General features: G+C 38.8%; 1 protein-coding gene across 9 annotated transcripts in view; it reads right to left on the reverse strand.

Moving 5' to 3' along the window:
- Nucleotides 1-19,770, reverse strand: part of OMA1 (OMA1 zinc metallopeptidase) — a 61,149-nt gene extending 41,379 nt beyond the window's left edge. For 2 of the 9 annotated variants that reach the window (XM_037148520.2, XM_053655607.1), the window contains exons 1-6: nucleotides 17,832-18,089; nucleotides 16,780-17,298; nucleotides 12,756-12,984; nucleotides 5,571-5,744; nucleotides 5,367-5,471; nucleotides 136-264 (exon numbers count right to left, since the gene is read on the reverse strand). In XM_037148520.2, coding sequence (XP_037004415.2) covers nucleotides 136-264; nucleotides 5,367-5,471; nucleotides 5,571-5,744; nucleotides 12,756-12,984; nucleotides 16,780-17,279 — 1,137 coding nt within the window. In that variant the 5' untranslated portion in view covers nucleotides 17,280-17,298; nucleotides 17,832-18,089. The other 7 variants (XM_037148523.2, XM_037148518.2, XM_037148522.2 and 4 more) reach the window with 7 other exon arrangements.
- Between the last annotated feature and the right edge of the window lie 2,518 nt (nucleotides 19,771-22,288).

A 22,288-nucleotide genomic window follows, 5' to 3' on the forward strand; every position in this document is an offset into this window, starting at 1 on the left:
AACATAAGCTTCTAAATTAGTACCCATGTTTCATGATAATATGTGAAAACACCTCTGGCATTTGTTGCTTTATGGTACTATCAAAATGTCCTCACCACTGGCCATTACAAATTCAAATTATTGTCTTGGACTTACCTCCTGCAATTTAGACTGTAACCACTGGCCCAAAATTGCCAAGCTATCTCGAGGACAAACAGCCCAAATCATTGTTAGAAAAATCAGACCTAGGAAATCCAATAAATGAACCACACTGGCCTTTTCTGCCTGAGAAAAATCAAAATAATGATTATTACATTTAATAAATTGAGACAGTATATGTGTTTTCTCGTTTATCATGTGTAATCACATTAATTACATATGTTTAAATGACATTCACAAAGATTATAAAGCTTTTTTCTTCTGCATGCTTTATCCTTTCTCAATCTGTCTCATCATTTGATTACATACTTACATATTCACTCATTCATTCAATTATCATTTACTGAGCCACTTGCCCTCACTCAGATCCAATAACAGGTTCATTAATCCCCAGCTTCTTATAGTAACAAGAACAGTAATCTCATGAAATAGGTGCAATTATCTGTTTTACAGATGGCCATGCATCTATTTTAAATTTTTATTTAAAAAATTTTTTAATTAGAATTTTAAACTTAAAAAAATTTTTGTATTAAAGTTTACTTGGCATTTTAAAGAAACTAAGATGGAGACAGGTTAAAACAGTTGCCCACATTCACATAGCTATTAGTAAAAGGACAAGGAATCAAACCCAGGAAGTTTTAGTTTCTAATATCGTTGTTAATTATTTTAAAAAATCAAGTAAATGTGTTTATTATACTTTTGGACAGAGACTAAACACTTTGTAACATATGAAGCAGTTAAAACAAGGAACAATTCAGAAATAAATTAGTTTATCTTAAATTAAAATCTTTTGGCCATCATGACCTGATATATGATTCATTTTCTGTAAGTTTGCAATTTTATAAGTCTAGTATTTCTCACCAGGAAATTGGGTTCTACGAATTTCTTTATTTACTTATGGCAATAATTGAAAATAGTTTTACTTAAAAGAGTGGTTTTTAGTCATAATATCTAAATATAAGTTTAATACATAGGATTGCTCATTGTTCACCATTAAAGTCGATTATAGATGTTGGTGCAATGCTAATGTTGATAATAGAGGAATCCTTACTTTAGTGTATGAAACACAGCTGACAACCAGAAATAACCACCTGGAATACTTCTCTTTACAATACAATCCGCCCTCATAAAGCATTCTTTGCTTCATTATAAGAACTATGGGTCATGAAAAACAATTAAGGAATTATTTTAGCATAAAAGAGTAAAATTCCAAATGATGAAGTCATTATAGTAGAGAAAAATCCTTGTTATTACTGAAGAATTGCTTTTATACGGCACAATCACTGTGTATTTATGGAATAGAGAAAACAAAATAAAAGGCTCCATCAAGTGAAAATGAAGACTACTAAAAAAGAAAACAGTGTTGATTTCTAAGACCTCTGCCAAAGAAATATTAATAACAATTTTCTATTTTTAAGGCTACTATTTACTTTTTATGTCGCATTTAATTATTCTCCTTGCACTGATAAAGATAACAATATGCTCAATGCAGCATTAAACGAGATGCCAGAAAAACAAATGTGTTAAATATGAAAACCCTTTAAATGCTAAAAATAGTCAAAATTGATTGCTTTTGCAGTTCTGAAGCCATTTCTTGAAAGATAAAATCTATTTCTACTGCTCAGATTCTTGTATATATTTGTTTAAAGAAAATATTTAAAAATTTTTCCTACATCTCAGAAGAAATAAAGAAGATTTCTACTATTTGTGCTTCAGAAAAGCACAACTTTGACCCACCTCATCTTATCAATACTCTAAGGAATCGATAGAATTTGAGATGACTTTTAGAGGAATTAATAACATTTTCATTTCCATTTAAAGTTAATATTATTTGCATTTCCTATATAGCATTTCACAATCCTTTCACTATTTACCTTCGGATTTTCAATTAAAGAAAATATACCTGTCTCTAATTATGTGGACAAAAGAGCCATGCATATATTTTAAATTTCTTATTAAAGTTTAGTTGGCATACAATATTATATTAGTTTCAAATGCACAAGAGTGATTCAACATTTATATACTTTACTATGTGATCACCATACTTAGTATAACCAGCTGTCACCATGAAAAGTTATTATGGTGGTAAATAAATGGATAAAAAAGTCTCATGCATGTTATTTTTTTTAAATCCACAACAGAGGTCATGTTTTCTGATTTTAGAGAGAGGGAAAGGGAGGGAGAGAGGGGGAGAGAGAGGGAGAGACATCGACTGGTTGCCTCCCATATGTGCCTGACCAGGAACCAAACCTGGAACCGAACTTGCAACCTAGGCTTGTGCACTGACCAGCGATCGAACTCAGGACCCTATGGTTTGAGGCACAATGCTCCAACCAACTGGGCCATGCCAGCCAGGGCACCATGCATGTTTTTTAAAGAGTAAAAATAAAATACGTGTAAACAGATATATTACATTTATGGACTCATACCAAGACAAACAGACGTGTCCTCACAGAAGTATAAAACAATCTGAATTCTATGGTCTTTAAGAAAGTGCTCCAAGGACTTCCGCCAAGATGGAGGCGTAGGTAGAAGCACTGCACCTTCTCACACAACTAAGTTTAAAAACAACAAAGTTTTAGCAACAGAAATGCAGACAAACCACAGAAAATTGAACTACACAGAAGTCTGACAACAATGAACCCTTCAGCCAAACCGGCATGAACAGATCAAAACATGGCTAAAGAACAACTCAGAGCCCCAGAGCCAATAAATCTAAGCAAACAAGAAATCACCAACCTATCAGATGCACAGTTCAAAACACTGGTGATCAGGATGCTCACAGAACTGGTTGATTTTAGCCACAAATTAGAGGAACATATGAAGGCTAACCTAATTAAAATGAAGGGAAATGCACAGGAAACCAATAGTAATGGAAAGGAAACTGGGACTCAAATCAAAGGAGTGGACCAGAAGGAGGAAAAAAATGACCAAACAGAAAAGGATAAAGAAACAAGAATTCAAAAAAATGAGGAGAGGCTTAGGAACCTCAAGGACATCTTTAAACGTTCCAACATCCGAAGGGGGAAAGGCACAGCCACCAGTGGAAAACTTATTTGAACAAATAATAAAGGAGAATTTCCCCAAACTGGCAAAGGAAATAGACTTCCAGGAAATCCAGGAAGCTCAGAGAGTCCCAAAGAAGTTGGACCCAAGAAGGAACACACCAAGGCACATCATCATTACATTAGCCAAGATTAAAATGAAGGAGAGAATCCTAGAAGCAGCAAGAGCTAAGGGGACAGTCACCTACAAAGGAGTTCCCATCAGACTGTCAGCTGATTTCTCAAAAGAGACCTTACAGGCAAGAAGGGGCTGGAAAGAGGTATTCCAAGTCATGAAAACCAAAGACCTACAACCAAGATTGCTCTATCCAGCAAAGTTTTCATTTAGAATGGAAGGACAGATAAAGTGCTTCTCAGATAAGACTAAATTCAAGGAGTTCATCATCACCAAACCCTTATTATATGAAATGGTAAAGGGACTTATCTAAGAAAAAGAAGATAAAAAAGATGAACAGCGAAAGGACAGCAAACTCACAGTTAGTAACAACCACACCTAAAACAAAAGCAAACTAAGAGGACAGCTAGATCAGGAGCAGAACCATAGAAATGAAGATCTCATGGAGGGTTAGCAACAGGGGAGTGGGAGGAGGAGAAGGGGGGAGAAGGTACAGAAAATAAGTAGCATAGACAGTAGATAGAAAATAGGGGGGAGGGTAAGAATAGTAGGGGAAATACAGAATCTAAAGAATTTGAGAAACGTGTTCATGAACTAAAGGGGGAAATGGTGGGGGAGGGGTATGCAGGGTGGAGGGGAATGGAGGGGGGGAATAGAGCAAATGGCATAATCAATAAAAAAGTTTAAAAAAAAGTTAAAAAAAAAAGAAGGGGCTGGAAAGAAGTATTCCAAGTCATGATATCCAAAGACCTACATCCAAGATTGATCTATCCAGCAAAGCTTTCATTTAGAATGGAAGGGCAGATAAAGTGCTTCTCAGATAAGACCAAATTCAAGGAGTTCATCATCACCAAGCCCTTATTATATGAAATGTTAAAGGGACTTACCTAGGAAAAAGAAGATAAAAAAGGTGAACAGTGAAAGGACAGCAAACTCACAGTTATTAAGAACCATACCTAAAACAAAAGCAAACTAAGAGGACAGCTAGATCAGGAGCAGAACCATAGAAATGAAGATCACCTGGAGGGTTAGCAACAGGGAGTGGGAGGAGGAGAAGGGGGGAGAAGGTACAGAAAATAAGTAGCATAGATGGTAGGTAGAAAATAGATAGGGAGGAGGGCAAGAATAGTATGGGAAATACAGAACCTAAAGAACTTGAGACATGTGGTCATAAACTAAAGGGGGGGGAATGGTGGAGGAGGGGGTGTGCAGGGTAAAGGGAAATGAAGGGGGGAAATAGAACAACTGTAATGGCATAATTAATAAAATATATTTTTTAAATAAAAATTAAAAAATTTAATTTAATTTTAAAAAAAAGAAAGTGCTCCAACAAACAGGTAACTGTGATAAAAGGAAGCAATGCTGGACTTGCAAAAAGTAGAGATGGGTTAAAGTCCCAATCCCACCACTTAGTCACATTAGTCATGTTACTTAGAGCCTTTTTAAACATTGGTTTCCTCATATACAATATAGGGATATTAAATACATACCTCATGAGGGCACTATTAAAATTATGAATGAGGGGGTACATACTAAAAAGCTCAATAAACTGTAAAATAGCAAGGTATCATTATTATTACTCTGCATTAATTATATATGGCATATCATTCTAGGCATTTTCAAAGATGCTCCAAGCTATCCTCAGACAATGAATAAAAAAACCAAGAAAACTGATTTACCCATTTAAACAGTAATATCACTTTCCTACAATTAATTTTCTGACTAGATTACAAGTATGTTAATAATTATAAAAATTTTTAAATCTAATTCAAATAATTAGAGGTTAAGAATAATCACTTCCTAGTGAAAAAGACAGGTGATAAAAATGGTATTTAAGAGAAACTCTAATTATTCATTATCAAATAACTAAAGACCATAAAAACTCCCAAAATTAGCCAATCATATTTTTTTCAGGTAACAAAAGAAGACAATCACTGAAAATTAAAATTCCATCCAAAAAAAGAACACTGAAAAGATTCAGCTCTTTAAAAAATTTAACTTGCTAACTGCAACATTTCAACAGCTAAATGTTCACTTCAGGTACTTACAGCGTGCTCAAGTACTGCATGTGCTATTTCGTGGCCCAAAATGAAGGAAAGCTGATGAACATCAGACGCACTAATAAGCCCCGTGAAGACAAACACGTGTCCATTCTGCACCATAAAGAAAATAATGTAAGCAACTAGAACATGATAAGACACAAGAATGTTAAATTTAACAACTAAAAATTAGGTTTGAGAACATTTACTTACTGGAAGCACAAAGGCATTTACATCGGGGGAATCAACCACATGAATTATCCAATTGACCTCAGAGATCCCTGGAATATCTTTATTGCATTCAATTAAATGATAAAACACTTCTTTAATGGTCAGGTACTGGGCATCATTCTCAGTTAGCATATCATTTTTGTATTCTTCCATCCACTGAAAGATTAAAAAGAAAATCAGTCTTTATTTACTTATTCATTTATTTTTATCCTCACCTCAGAAAATACTTGCTGATTTTAGAGAGAGGGGGAAAGGGAGCGAAACACTGACATGAGAGAGAAACATCAACTGGTTGCCGCTCCTACATGCCCCCAACCAAGGACTGAGCCCACAACCTAGACATGTACCCTAACCAGGAACTGAACCTGCAGCTTTTTGGTTTATGGGGCAATGCTCCAACCAACTTAGCCACACTGGCCAGGACTAGTCTTCATTTTAAAATAGCTTCAGTTCTATAAAATGTTTATATCACTTCATGAGAGTTATATGGTTGCTTAATGTTGAACATTTTAGTTTTTAGTTATGTAAATATTTGCATATATTAAACACTCAAATTTCTCAAATTTGCATTATTCATGCAAAGGCAATGTGGTTTCTCACAAATTAAATAAATTATAACTAAGATTTTTCATATAAATTAGTTCAAATAAAAATTTTATTCATTAAAAAGCTGTATTCACCTTTTCTATTAGCATATAAATAAAATGTTTATTATTTCTATTTTCTTAAGCATTTTAGAAAAATAAAACATTGCCTAGAGAACATAAATATTCATATAAGTAAAATATAAAAATTACTTTCATAACCCACTGAACACCCTATACTTTAATAAGAAAGTTAAACTTCCACAAGAAAATATTACACATTTCATCACTTTTAAGTGTTTTATTCACACAGAGTGAAAGAAAATTACTAAAATTTAAAAACCATGAGGCATATCATTTTCTCTATATTATGCTGATGAAAACTAGCCACCTCATAAAGAAAACTTTTCTAAAACAATATTCATGAAAGGCCCTTATAAGTGTACCAAAAACAAGGATGTTCTGAAAATACTACTTCAATTTCCATTCAATATATAATTTCCTTGGCACATGAACCAACAAATTTGTAAGCTTCTTCCTTGAAATGATTAAAAATGGGGGATTTTGTAGACTAAGTCACCAGTGTAACCTATCTGAAAAAAAAATCCACTATTACATTAACCTTCCTGATACAAATAAAACAAGCAAGATTATATGTACAATAGCCCACCATTATCTGTTAGCTGTATGTACCAAGACCCTCAGTGGGCACCTGAAACAGTAGACAGTACTGAACCCTATACAATGTTTTTTTCCTACAAATATGTACCTGTAATAAAGCTGATTTTATAAATTAGGCACAATTAAGAGATTAATAACAATAACTAATAATAAAATAAAACAAGTATAACAAATACTGTAATAGCAATAAAAGTTATGTGAATGTGGTCTCCAAAACAGCATATTGTACTTCTTCCTAACATCCTTCTTGTAATGATGTGAGATGATACAATGCCTACCTACATTGTGAGGTACTCAGAATGGCATGTACTGTATTTTGCAGTGTATGTGTAGTTTTCTGCCCAAATTTTTTAGGGAAAAATAAGGATAAGCATTATACATGGGTAGTAACTGAAATATACCTTGTGTTTTGTAATTATTTGTTACATAAAATTTCTTATACCATGATATGTTCAAAAATAAAAGCTAAAATCCCTTTATAATACAAAAAACAACCATCTAAATATAAATAAATAAATAATTGAATTAAAAATTAAAACAGAAGCTTTTTTTCCTGAGAGTTTGGGCCAAAAATGTTGGTGTGCATTATACATGGGAGCACAAGTACACACAGCAAAATATGGTAATTTAAAACTTATGAAGTGTTTCTCTCTGGAATTTTCCATTTAATATTTTTGGACCACAGTTGATCACGGGTAAAAACCACAGAAAGTGAAAGCACAAATAAGGGGAAACTACTAGTATAACTATAGTGCCTTATAGTAGCGCTGTTAAGAACGTGTGTTTGAATTTTCATATCAAGCAGGTATTACATTTGTACTTTAAAAATAAGAAATAAAATATATGTATGTACATATGTAATTTTTTAAAGCTTCTTAGTGATGTGAATCATAGAAGTTGGCTCATCTCAATCTTTCCAGAACACTTTCCTCACATTTGCCTCTGATTAGACAATATTCTAAGAAACATCACAAATCTCTGTATAAGTTCTACTAGAAAGGATGTTCTAATAGACATTCTAGTGAAAAAAATTATTATTTCTTTTAATCATGGTAACTTTCCATTGACAAACTCAGAAACTCAATTTGGAACAAAGGATACAAAGATCTGACATTGACAAAGTTATCAAGTGAGGCTATGAGACTTCAAAAGACATTGAGTGATCACATACTATGTATGTGCAATGCATTGAAGACAGAAAAATGATCTGGGACTTCCGGTCAAGATGGCAGCATAGGCAGATATGGCTAACTCTTCTCACAACAACAAAATTACAACTAAGATATAGAACAATCATTATGGAGAACCAATAGAAATCGAGTTGAAAGAAGTCTGACAACTACGGAATTAAAAAAACTACATCCATCCAGACAGGCAGAAGGGGTGCAGATGCAGAATGGGCTGGTCCGATATCCTTGGGTACTGGATAAGAATTTGGGAGAGATATTTTGGGAGTTAGGAGTCCCAGCCCCACACCAGGCCCCTCAGCCCAGGGTTCCAGTGCCAGGAAGATAAGTCCTCACAACTTCTGATTGCAAAAACCAACAGGAATTGAGCTGGGGAAGAAACTGATGGATCCCCAAGTCATTCCTCTAAAAGAACCCACACAGCCCTGGCTGGTGTAGCTCAGTGGATTGAGCGCGGGCCTGCAAACCAGACAATCGCAGTTCGATTCCCAGTCGGGGCACATAACCAGGTTGCAGGCTGGTTCCCTGCAGGCCAGTTCCCAGCAGGGGATGCATGAAAGGCAACCATACATTGATGTTTCTCTCCCTCTCTCCTTCCCTTCCCCTCTAAAAATAAATAAATAATACCCACACATATGGACTCACCTACTCAGACTCACTCCCTCTGGGTTCCAGCACTAGGGTGGCAGTTTGAGGGGCACCAGCGGTGTACAGGGGGAGGCTGAGGTGTCTGGCATCAAGAAAAGCAGAGCCCACTGTGCCTTTTCTGGGCCCTCCCCCACAGAGCTGGCAGACTGGTTTTGTATCTAAAATTCCATCAACTTGGCTAACTCTCTTTGCTCTGCCCTGGATATCCCCAAAGACTCTACCCCACCCAACTTACAGGCCCACCCCAGCTGCTTTTCCATATGAATGGCTGGTCTTGGCTCAGGCTTTACAACGCCCAAAATCCTCTCAAACAAGCAGCAGCTGGCCTCCATGAGCCCCAGGCCTGGAACTAGCAGCCTAGATTCACAGCTTGGCTTTGTCTAGGAATCTCCAAGCCCAGGACAAGTAGCAGGCATTTCAGATTGCTTTCTGGCTCATGCAGGATGACCATGGGCAAAACACAGGTGGGGGCTGACCTCGGCCTGCACCACCTAGGAAACCCCGGGGCCAGCCCACGCTGTGGACAGCTACAGACCATGTTAGAGCACCATTGCCCTGCCCGTGTGACAGACTCTGGCCAGCACAGTCCACCTGTTGTTGCTGACGAGAATAAATGCACAGGCAACAACAATCCTGTGGAGAAAAAGGGAACAGCTTGGCTACTCTCTCAAGGGGAGAGTGCCTATGGATGCCTCAGCCACTCCCTTAAAAGGAGAGCATCTTGACCCTTGCCTAGATAGGCTTTTATTATCTTCCTCAGGTCTTACATCAGAGAAAGATTTATTATCTATTACATAGAGTATTATTGTCTACATTTTAGGTACAATCAAGGAAATGAAAGTAACATGCAGAGGGAAATGGCGATGAGCTGCTTAGCTCTGTCCTTGGGGAAATTCACACAGGCTTTGAATATTAAGTTGCAGATAGACAATACACATTTGTTGTTTTAGACCAGGGTGATGGAGTTTTAGCAAGAGCAAGCCATAACAGTCTATATGCATTTTCTAGACCTGATTCCCATGGAGAAACTTGGTTTGAAGGTCTGGCTCTTGCCCACCACTTCACTTCTATAGGTTTTCCGTACAGAGCTGAGTCACATTTGCCAGACTAAAACAAACCTGGCCCCTACACCCCTGCATAGCTGATCCTCAATGGAAGGTGAAGATTGGTGGTCAGTGGTCGTAGCCAACCCTTGTAGCTGACTAGTCTATGCAAATCCCTCCCATTGACCTGCCAACAGCAACCAAGGCTCAACTACAAGAGGAGGGTGTATTCAACCCACACTAAGGGCACACTTCCAGTACCCAGCTTGGGTGATAGGGGAGGCTGTGCATCTGAACCCTATAGGGCACCTACTACATTAGGCCACACTACCAAGACACAGAGTCAAAGCAGCTCTACCTAATACATAGAAACAAATATAGTGAGGCTGCCAAAATGAGGAGGCAAAGAAACATGACCCAAATAAAAGAACAGATCAAAACTCCAGAAAAAGAGCTAAATGAAATGGAGATAAGCAATCTATAAGATGCAGAGTTCAAAACACTGGTTATAAGGATGCCCAAGGAACTCAGTAAAGACATCAACAGCATAAAAAAGATCCAATCAGAAATGAAGGATACACTATTTGAAATAAAGAAAAATTTAGAGGGAAACAATACTAGAGTGGATGAAGCTGAGAACCAAATCAATGATTTGGAACATAATGAAGCAAAAAACAATCAATAAGAACAACAAGAAGAATAGAGAATCCAAAAAACTGAGGATAAACAGCCAATGGGACAACTTCAAGTAGTCCAACATTCGCTTCATAGGGGTGCCAGAAGGAGAAGAGAAAGAGCAAAAAATTGGAAATCTGTTTGAAAAAATAATGAAAGAAGACTTTCCTAATTTGGGAAAAAAACAGACATGCAAGTCCAGGAAGCAATGAGTCCCAAACAAGATGGACACAAAGAGGCCCACTCCAAGACACATCATAATTAAAATGCCAACAGTTAAAGATAAATAGGTGGAGGGGGTTTATGGGAGAAAGGGTGAGGTAAGAGGATTAAGAAGAACAAATAGGTAGTTACAGAATAGTAATGGGATGCAAAATACAGTATCAGAAAGGTTGCAGCTAAAGAACTTATACACATGATATAGGGACATGGACAATGGTAGAGGGGTTGCCTATGGGAGTGGGGAGGACAGGGGACAAAGGGGGGGAATCAGGATAATTGTAATAACATAATCAATAAAATATAATTTAAAAAAAAACAATGATCTGTTCTCAAGAAGGTTACTAGTGGTACCAAATGATTAACTACCTGAGTTATATTGTCTAAGGAGTTAAGGCATCTAAATTTCAACTTTATTTTGCATTCAAGAAATATAATAAATTGCCAAAATTCACATTACAAAAAAATACTCACTCTTATTCCACTTTACTTTCAAAGTCTAAAACTTGAGACTATAAACCTGAAGACCTGTAGTTTAAGTACTAGTTTAAGCACTAGTTTGTGTACTGTACTCAATATAAAATCATAAACAAAACAGACAGGGTCTCCTGCCCCCATGGAACTACTATAGCAAGGGAGACAGATTGGCAAAAAAATGTTACCATGTGATAAGTGCTTTAAAGGAAAAGTATAGTACATAAAGAGAAAATAAAGTGGAAGAAATAAGCCCAATATATAGCCAAGCACTGGGCACAATTGCAAAGTAGCTGATTCATAATTCAGTTGTTATGAAGGACACCCACCCTGAGCCCAATGTAACTACCCTGCCAAACCCAATTTGGATAATCAAGGGATTTCCTGAAAAAGTGGCATTTAAGTTGACGTGATAGAGAGGAGTAAGCTGGGTGAACGAGGGAAAGAAATATAGTCAGTAGGAATACTAAGTATGAAAGGTCAGAGCCTTTTGAGGGGGGGACGCTAATTCCCTGTCAAAGACTAAAATAAAAAGTAGTACATTTTTCATATTTAAGAAACTATCTTGGTGCACAGAGACAGAAAAATATAGCCCAAATAAAAGAATAGATCAAAACTCCAGGAATAATATAACTTAGTCATGAAGAAATAGCCAACCTTAAGTCATGAATAGCCAACCTATCAGATGCATAGTTCAAAACACTGGTAATTAGGATGCTCACAGAAATGATTGAGTATGGTTGCAAAATAGAAGAAAAAGTGAAGGCTATGAAAAGTGAAATAAAGAAAAATATACAGGGAACCAGCAGTGAAGGGAAGGAAACCAGGACTCAAACCAACAGTGTGGCACAGAAAGAAATAAACGTTCAACCAGAACAGAATGAAGAAACAAGAATTCAAAAAACGAGGAGAGGCTTAGGAACCTGTGGGACAATTTCAAACATTCCAACATCAGAACATACGGGTGCCAGAAAAAGAAGAGGAAGAGCAAGAAATTGAAAACTTATTTGAAAATATAATGGAGAGCTTCCCAAATATGGCAAAGGAAATACACTTCCAGGAAGTCCAGGAAGCTTAGAGTCCCAAAGAAGTTGGACCCAAGGAAGTACCACCAAGGCACATCAATAATTAAGTTACCCAATACTGAAGATAAGGAGAGAATCTTAAAAGCAGCAAGAGAAAAGGAGACAGCTACCTACAAAGGAGTTCCCATAGGACTATCAGCAGATTTCTCAGAAGAAACCTTTCAGGAAAGAAGAGGCTGGAAAGAAGTATTTGAAGTTATCAAAGGCAAGGACCTACATCCAAGATTACTCTAACCAGCAAAGCTATTATTTAGATTGGAAGGGCAGATAAGTGCTTCCCAGATAAGGTCAAGTTTAAAAGTACAGGGAATAAGAAGCATAAATGGTAGGTACAAAATAGACAGGGGGGAGGTTAAGAATAGTATGGGAAATGCAGAAGCCAAAGAACTTATATGTACAACACAAGGACATGAACTAAGGGGGGGGCGGGGAATGCTGGTGGGAGGATGGGTGCAGGGCAGAGGGGAATTAAGGGGAGAGACAAATTTTAAAAAATCATAGGGGAAAAAAACCTTTCTTGCTTTAAATATTAACTTAAGCAACCTAATTAAAGACGATTCTTACTACTTACTGCTTGACATTCCAGTTCTGATAAAAGACTGAAATGCTCTTTCCCCAACAGTAGTAGCTTGGTTCTTCCTGTGAGTGGACTCACTTCCAGGTGAGTAAAGTAAAACACTACGAAGAGCAATCCACAACTACTCAAACCCAGGAATAACTTCCATTTATTCTTCCTTACACTTTCTTTAAACAGCTCCTTCTTGTTAGGAGGAAGTGCGTGCCACCATTTCCTTATGCCCCTAGAACAAAAAGAAAAACTTAAAGTTCTGATAATAGTATCAGCACATATCACCAAAACTAAATACTCACGCTAGAATTTTATGTCTTCAAATACTTGAATTTATATTTGTCTGTATAGATAGATGGCTTCTTCAAAAATCTATAAAATTCTTAGTGAAATGAAGAAAAATCAACTATACAGAGCTATAGTGAAAAAGTCTAACATTCATTTTAATTTTCTTCAGTTTCCTTAAAGGTAAACACTGAATGAGGAACTATTTTACTACAGCTACCACTGGTTAACATTTACTGACTATCACATGCAAAGTACCCTTTTAGTCATTACACATATGTAATTTCATTTAATCTTCATAATAACCCTGTTACAGAGGGAAAATGGAGACACAGAAAAGTTAAGCAATTTACCAAGGTCATAGAGGTAGTAAGAGGAAAACCAAACACACAGGCCAGTTGGCTCGGTTGGAGGGTTCCATTCCCAGTCAGCACACATACCTGGTTTGTAGGTTCGGTCCCCAGTCAGGGAGTGTGCAAGAGGCAAGCAACTGATGTTTCTCTCGCACATTTGTGTTTCTCTCTCTCCCTCCCTATCCCTCTCTCTGAAATTGATAAACATGTCCTCAGGTGAGGATAAAAATAAATAAGTAAATAAATAAGTAAGAGGAAAAAGAAGTAATGAAGGCAATGTAACTAACCACTTAAGAGGCAATGAACTGCCCAAATAAACATCTGAGGAGTTATGATACAGTAAGTCCACCCCTTTAACCTCCACTCTCCCCACTGTTTATCAGACTTCCAGCATAATCTGCCAGTGCTTCAGCAAGGGAAACTACCTCAGCACTGACTTTAGAAATAAGTATTGTTCTGCAATAGAAACCCCATGCCTGTACAACATGACAAAGGAGAGGTAATAAGCAAATATAGAGAGAGCATAAGCAGAGAAAATATGAAAATGAGAGATTTCGCAGATATCATCAGGGAGTTCCAGTTTCTACCAAACAACAACACTCTGCTGCTTATCAGGGTCCAGAGACATTCTGACAATAAGCAATGTTTTCAAGACTGGGATGAAAATCTCCCCTTGTGAGTTCATCTGTAAAATCACAGCAAAAAATTCAAAACGCATACATCATTCTCCAGGCAAAATTTATTTTACAAAACAAAAATAACTTACGTTTCTTAATTTTGTTGTCACACCTAAAATGCCTCCAAAGATTAAACCAAACTATGAACTCATTTCCTATTTAAAACTTCCTATGATTTATTACTAATTTATAAAAATGTTTCCAAAAGAATATTTTAGGTGACAATAGTAACAACAATTTTTTTTAAACAAAAATAAATAATTTAAAAGGATAATCAAAGAGCTGCTGGATTTTTTAGTTTCTTTTTTGCTCAATCCCCCCAACCCCTCCCATCCAGCCCCTACCCTGCCCCCAGCTGCCAGCCTGCTCTCCACGAGTCCATCACTATTTTGTTCAATAGATCCCACATAGGAGAGAAGTCATATGGTACTTGCATTTCTCTGACTGGCTTATTTCACTTAGAATAATACTCTCCAGATCTATCCATGCTGTCACAAAGGGTAAGATTTCCTTCCATTTTATGGCCAACTAGTATTCCGTTGTGTGAATGTACCACAGCTTTTTTATCCACTCATCTACTGATGGGCACCTGGGCTGCTTCTAGCTCCTGGAGATTGTAAATAACACTGCAGTGGGCATAGGGTTGCATGTATTCTTTCAAAGTAGTGTTTTGGGAAGACAGCAGATTGAAGCTGTCGGGAGGGAAGGAGGTTGGGGGAATGCAAGGACTGAGAAAAAAAGAAAAAACCTCACGAACACAGAGAACAGTGTGGTAATTGCCAGGGGGTGGGGGTGGAGGAAGACAGAAGAGGGTATGGGGGAATGAATGGTGATGGACAGAGACTTGACTTGGGGTAGTGAACACACAATACAGTGTACAGATGATGTGCTGCAGAATCGTGCGCCTGACACTTGTATGACTTAGTTAACCAGTGTTACTCCCAATAAATTCAGTAAGGGGGGGGGGGAGTGAAAGAGCTACTTGCCCAAGAACCTGAACTGATTTGTGACAAAGATTCTTTCCCCCATTCTTTCTCCTCAGGGTGTCCTGAACTCTTTTTCAACTAGGTCTTGACTTGCAGACTCTGCATTGTCCAATGTTAGCAAGAACCTTGCTAAGTCAGTTTAGCCAGAGTTCCCCATCCTCCACACCTGAAAACCCTTGGTTTCTAACTTGGATCCTCATCCTGCACCAGCCCCCAGGTGATACCTGATCCCCCTCACCTGCCTTCAGCAAGAATCTCGTTAGATCTGTTTAGGCAGGATCCTGCCTCACTCCTGACACTTCCTCTAATTTTCCATCTACAGACCCCCCACCTGGCACCTTGGCTACAAATTCCTGCTTACCCATGCTGTATTCAGAATTGGCTCCAGTTCTATACTGAGATTTCTTTTTCCCTACTACATACCCCTGAATAAAAGCTGTTTTCACTGCTGTAATTATTCTCTAGCTCTGGTTTTCTTTGACAGTCATCACTTAAATCAAGAAGTAATCTAGTTGTATATTTTCTGCATGCCTATGCCAAGTCATAAGAAACACAGTAAGGTACAGAGTGTAAGTTCTCAATTATGATAAAAAATAATATTGGGTTAGTATGGGAGTAAAGAAGGTGGCTACATGGGATTTCACTGTTATCAAACATAAGAAAGCTTTATGGGGAGATAACACTTAACTTTACCTTTTATCAATCTTCCAGGAAGCAAATAAAACAGGATTAATTATGGAGAGAGGAAGATAAAACAAATATAAAGTACTATTTAGTTGTAAAAATATTAATGATTAAAAAGGACTATCAAGCCCTGGCTGATGCAGCTCAGCGAATTGAGCACGGGCCTGTGAACCAGAGGATCATGGTTCGATTCCCAGTCAGGACACATGCCTAGGTTGCAGGCCAGTTCCCAGCAGGGGACACACAAGAGGCAACCATACATTGATTGATATTTCTCTCCCTCTCTCCTTCCTTTCCCCTCTAAAGATAAATAAATTTTTTAAAAAGGACTATCAATAGCAGATAATAAAGACTTGTTGAAAATAGAATAGAAAAATAAATAAATATTAATGCTCTAAGACTTAACTTGGCTGGGAGTGAGCCCATTTTTTTAAGATTAACTCCTTCATTTTATTACTTTATATTTTTAAAACAACTTCAAATTTTATTTTTCAATTACAGTTTAAATTCAGTATTATTTTGTATTAGTTTTGGGTGCAAGGGCCCATTTTTTATTGCATTTTTTCCATTACCATTTAGTCCCTCTATATCTCCCCTACACCCAAGCAATACTACACTGTTGTCTGAGTCCTTTTTCCCTTTTGTTCAATCCCTCCACCCCCTAACCTCCCTGCCCAAGAGCCCACTCTTAAATAAGCACAATTCTTTAGTTCCATAATCTGTTGCCTCAAATTCCATACACTAAAAAAAGGAATGTTTGTACTGTTCTTATCCACAAGTTATAATCAACATTTCTGATTATTTATGCAATCGTATATATAAGGTCAACCTTTTAAAAGGTGTCTATACAAAATATATAATTTTTGAAATAAACAGTAAATTATTTCAAGATCATTGAACCCTACCTAATAAAACTGCATAGAACTGTTCAGAACTTAATTTTGAGCTAAGTGCAGGAGGGAAGTCTACCAAATTTTCTTTCAAAGTACAATTCACAAATATGCTTTAATACAAAAGTTTACTCTTTAAAAAAGCATTTTACCTGCCAACAATGATTGCAAGTAGTTTCTGTACGGGTTTAAGAATTATCAACAGGAGAGGAATGGGAGCAGCTTGAAAGCGTGGAGAAGTGTGGAAACTCCTGATGTCTCTGGTGGGAAAACGGTTTACAGGACGCAATACTGAAAGAGCAGGAACTACTGCAACTTCTTCTATCAGCTTCTGTCTCGAAAAGGAGTCACTCCATGCAGTACATTTTCGGGTAATCAACCAAATGTCCTTACTTTTGACCCTCAAGGGGTATCCTGTTCTTTTGTTATGAAAAGTCCTATAGAAATCAGAGTTTCCAGGCAGAGAAGTCAATCCATCACACTGATCTACTCCGAGGCCCTGATACTTATTTACTAGGTGGTTAATTTGTGCTTGATGACAGTCCAGGGAGGTTACAGCTAGTGCATTACATTTTCTCCAGTTAGTCAGTAAATTAAATCGGGAAAAGACACACTTTCTGGTAGCATACTGTAATCCGTGGATGAAGTTCATCTTTCTTTTGCTTGATTATCTAGAACACAAAAAAATAAACTATAAATATCTGTGGAAAATACTCATTTACCAAACTGGAAATATAACACTTTCGAACTAGGTGTATCAGCTGTTCTCCCTTTAACACAACTCACACTAAAGTACCCTGGGGTTTCTCACTCATACAGCTGTGCCTTTGGGCAATACAAATACTTAGTTTTTTTCTTATTCTTCAATATGTACTTTAAAAACTTGAAATTTTTCTTCTTCTCATTTTTTATTTTTAGGTGAGGGAAGTCTATTTTTATTTTAACACCAAATTATTTGGGGATTAAGAAACTGATTACATGAACAGTAGTAAAATTTTATCGAATGGCAGCAAGGTTTGGCGGAGAGGAAAGAAGCACATAACACTTCTAACCCTAACTTACAAAACGTATTTTTTTTAAGAAAGTTATTCCTTCCAGATATAACCTGGCACTTCTGACTGGGGTCAACATGGAGTACATGGGACCAGACCTATCCTCCCCTCCCACTGAAATCAACTAAAGGAATATACACCAAACTACTCACAGTGGTTATTTTGGGTGACAGGACGGTGGTTGTCAGGGATTTAGTATTTCCATCTTAAGTATTTGTGTTTAAATATTTACAGCATCTATTATTACTTTTGTAAGCCTCCAAACCAATAAAGGCAGCCATTTTTGTAATTTCATTTGGTCCCCACTGGCTTCAATAAACTCCTTCAATATGGTAGTTCAGGCTTCCCACCATTTCACCTAGCACCTTCCCCATCCCTCCTTCACCCATTCCTGAGGTCCAGGCCCACTGACTTACCCTTCTCAGAAAAGAAAAGCTCTCCTCTTTATGGCTATGCATACCTAGCTCTGCTCATAGGCCAAGCAAACTCCTGCTCCTCGCTCACAATGTATGTGAAATTTTTAAAAAGCAGTCTACTGACTCAGAAGGCATAACATTATATGTATACAAGCAAAAAAGTTATTTACATCACTGACAATCGAGTGTCACTTGGAACAGAAATAGTGCCTGGTAGTTCGTAACCTTTGGTTTATCCTTAAAGGAAGGGTAAAGAACCGGGGAGAACTCCATTCATACACTTCCAAAGAACCCATCACTAGACTGCACAGAGCATAAGAAAGTCGTGGCTGACGCACCCACTTCAAAGAACCCAAGAAGGTCAACAAACATAGCTGGCAGACTTCTAGGATTAATAAATTAATGTGAGAAAATTAAACAATTTGGATTGTTAGCTTCTAAGAACATTTCTGATACTTAATTAAGTACCATCTCAGAATGAGCAAGTACAGCACTCACTGGCACTCACAGCTGAAGCCTGGAACACAGTTTTAACAACTCTGCTGAAAATGACTATTTCTTCTCTAGTTTCTATGGAAACAGCTGTCGGATTGGCAAAAATAGGGCATGTACTTTAAAATAATCACTCAAGCAAAGTACACACATGATGGAAGGCTTTAAAAAAATAAATTGGACAGCACCAGACTTGGTTCTTTAGCTTCCAAAGGTCAGACTGCACCCCCTGCACCACGGTTGGGAATGGCAGATCTGAACCCAAACCCTTTTAAGAAGGGTTTATGTGGCATTGGTCAGAGTCACTATAGTTGATCAATCCCTGAATTCCAAATGAGATCGAGCTTTCCATCTCCTTGGACTAAAATCCCACTGAGGACCGCAAGGCACAATAAAACTGTTGCTCCATTTTACACAGGCAAGTAATATTATTTAAATAGTTAAAAAAAAGTGATTGTCGTAGACAAGCTTATTTAGAACGGTTTACACAGGAAATTTTCTGGTTTTCATTGACAGGCGTACGCAGAAAAACTTCGGTGGTGAGGATGTAAAAGAGAAAGGGGTGCCCTCAACAGCCTAGAAGCGGTTTTCCACGGAGGAAGGTGTCCGTGTTAGGCACACAACACTGCGTTAATAAGAAAACACCACTTTTAAACAGGAGCCGCTGAGAAGGAAAGGCTGAGGGGCGAGGGAGGATGTCTTTCCGGAACACACAGCCACTGGTCAATTTGCACCTCTACTGTGCCACGGCAGCACCCAGGAGTCCCTGCATTTCCCACCAAGAGAGGAAGGAGGGACACGAATGACGCTTTCTTCCCCAATACTCCTCTTCTACTCACCCCTCTCCCCCGACTGCACACGCGCGGCTCTCCCAGTTTCCCCGCGAGTGCCCCTTAGTTCCTCCCTGCCCCCCAACCCAGCCTTCACCACCCCAACCCCGCCGGGTCCTCACGGGCCCCCCGCTTCTCACCCCAGCACCCCTCGACCTTCCCACCCCTGGGCCCGGGCCAACTCCGAAAAGTGGAGCAAAAGCAACCCCACCAGGACAGACCCCAGCAGCTGCGAAAGCGAAAACGACCCCTTCGACTTGACCCTTGCGCAAGCGCACACCCTATCCCGAAAGCCCCACCTCCTCACTTCCTGCCCTCCGTCGGGGCCGGAGCGCCTTTTGCTCCGCCCACTCCGGGCAGTCGACTCCAAGGCTCTGAGACGTCCCACTTGCGGATCCCGAGCGTCAGGTTGGACTGTGCCGCTCTATCGCCACCGTGTGGCCGGAAGAGGAACGTGGCAGTGGGCTGGACTGCATGGGAACCGCTTCGGTTACGGAGTCCTGAGAACCTGACTTAGCTGGTCTGGCTGGGTGGTATAAAGAACGATCCAGGCAAGCTTGTTCCTGTTGTAAGAGATTCTAAGGAGTGCTAACAGGAAGGGAAAAGGCTTGGCTTCCAAAAGACTACGGTTTCTTGCTTCTGAAGGTGTACTGATAATAGTGTGGGCAGTGTGAGAACTCTGCTTTCACATGACTTCTGGAGAGGCACATTTTGAGAAAAGTTAAGTATAACCTGAAGCATCTGAAAGTTTGTTGAAAATACTGGGCTAAAAAGCAATGTGTATAGTATGCTTCATTCATTCAACCAAAAAGTATATATGGAACATCAAGTGAATTTGGAGGTGCCAGGTATAATACAGCAGTGAACAAGACAAAGACCCAACGTTCATGGGGTTTATATCACAGTGAGGACAGACAATTAATTAGCTAGTAAACAGTAAATAAAGATGTAAGATAGTGATATGGTTCCACATTAGTTGTACTTACATTCTATAAACAATGAAAAAACATCTTTTTAAATGTAATAATGTTTTGGGTTTTTTAATATTTTTATTTTATTTATCTTTAGAAAGAGGGGGAGGGAGGGAGAAAAGGGGAGGGAAACAGTGTGTGGTTGCCCCTCGTGTGCCCCCCACTGGGGAACTGGCCTACAACCCAGGCATGTGCCCTGACTGGGAATCAAACTGGCGACCCTTTGTTTTGCAGGCCAGCACTCAATCCACTGAGTCACACCCACCAAGGCTGAAAATACATCTTAAAGAATATAAACACTATGAACAATTTTAGGTATCACTTTTAAAGGGTTTACTAGTCATTCTTTTCTTTTGCTTATCCATGTTTTACAATTTGCCTTTTACTTTGAAGGAATTATCCTGGCTGATCCCTGACCACTCCCTAAAAACTGAAGAGGCAGGTCCCTAAATCTTCATGATTTTATCTCCCACCCTCTGAAGTATATGTGTTTTACCAAGGTTTCCTGTGTACTAGACACCTCCTGCTAATCAATCCTACCTGATTAGCATAATGGCATCAATGTAACAGATGGGTGTGCTGCCCTGTAGGATGTCCGGGTGGTACAGATCCTTGTGGACTGTATTATGACAGACCAGAGAGCTGGCACACTGGCTGTGAGCAAAGCTGCTACATGGTTAGTTCTGGTCTACAGTAGATTATCGCACATTCCCCTGATTTCTGAAGGGGCCAGAATGGCAAATTAAATGGAGATATGACCACTATTAAATGGAGGATGACCACTCCTGTATCCTTTAGGTCTTTAGTGGTGACATAAACCTTCACTATTATCACCTTCATTCATGTAGATGAAACACTGGTTTTGATTTATTGTCTTGAGTTGGTAGGAAAGGGACAGTTTCAGAGGATTTCACCTGGTCTCCCCCACTATGAGGACTGAAGGCCAAAGACCTAATACGGAGACTGGGGCCTGGGAAAATGACCATTGGTTGGGTCTATATATTACTTGATTGATCTCCATAAGCCTCAGATCTTACAGAGGGTGCATGGTAATACTTTGGGTTTCTGGGTAAGAAGATCTTTTCAGATCCTATGCAAAGTCTGTGTATTTCTCTTTCCCCAACACATAGTTAGCTGAGAAAGTGATCATAGGTCACAGAATAATCATTACAATAAATACTTATTTCACTGTCCCTGCGTCTTTCTTCGTAGGGACCCCAGCCACCTGCTAAGTCGGTGGGCTGTCTGTGGTCTGGGTCTGATATTGACTCAGATCTAAGAACTGAGCAAGGAGCGTGGATTTGTATTGAGGCAACCACCCTCAGATGCCCACTCCTGCATGCTTGCCTTCTTCTGGTTGTAGATGTTAACAGCAACCTGTTGCCTACCCATCTATTTCTCCCCTAGGGACACCTTGTACTATTAAACACCTTCACAACTCCCTGAAGATCAAGCCCCCTAGGCTGCCCTGACCTTTTGACCTTGCCAGCTGTTATAGTAATGATAGCCTCCAGACTTCCGGTAGTGATAGCCACCACCTGGCTTCTATCATTTCTGTAACTCCCAGATATTATCAAGCCCATTCTGTCACTGCTTCCCTTACCATCATGCCTGGCCTGCAAAAGATAGCCACCCCTGAACTTCTTAGTGATGCTGGTACCCCTCCCACCATTGTTTCTATATGGTCTTTCCTTTCATCCTCCCGTGGAACATAACCCCACATCTGGTCTCCTGGCTCCACGCACTAAATCATTTCAGCAAGCCCACTTCCCTCCTTCTACAGTCACCCAAGGGCAATTCAGCTGCCTTCTTCCCTGGAGATTTCCCTTGGCTAAAGGCACCTGCCTCATCCAAATACATGCCTTCTCCCCAGGGACAGCATGCATCCAATGACCAGTTA

This window comes from Artibeus jamaicensis, unplaced genomic scaffold (assembly GCF_021234435.1).
Source record: "Artibeus jamaicensis isolate MK-2021 breed Jamaican fruit bat unplaced genomic scaffold, CSHL_Jam_final scaffold_1019, whole genome shotgun sequence".
Lineage (NCBI taxonomy): Eukaryota > Metazoa > Chordata > Mammalia > Chiroptera > Phyllostomidae > Artibeus > Artibeus jamaicensis.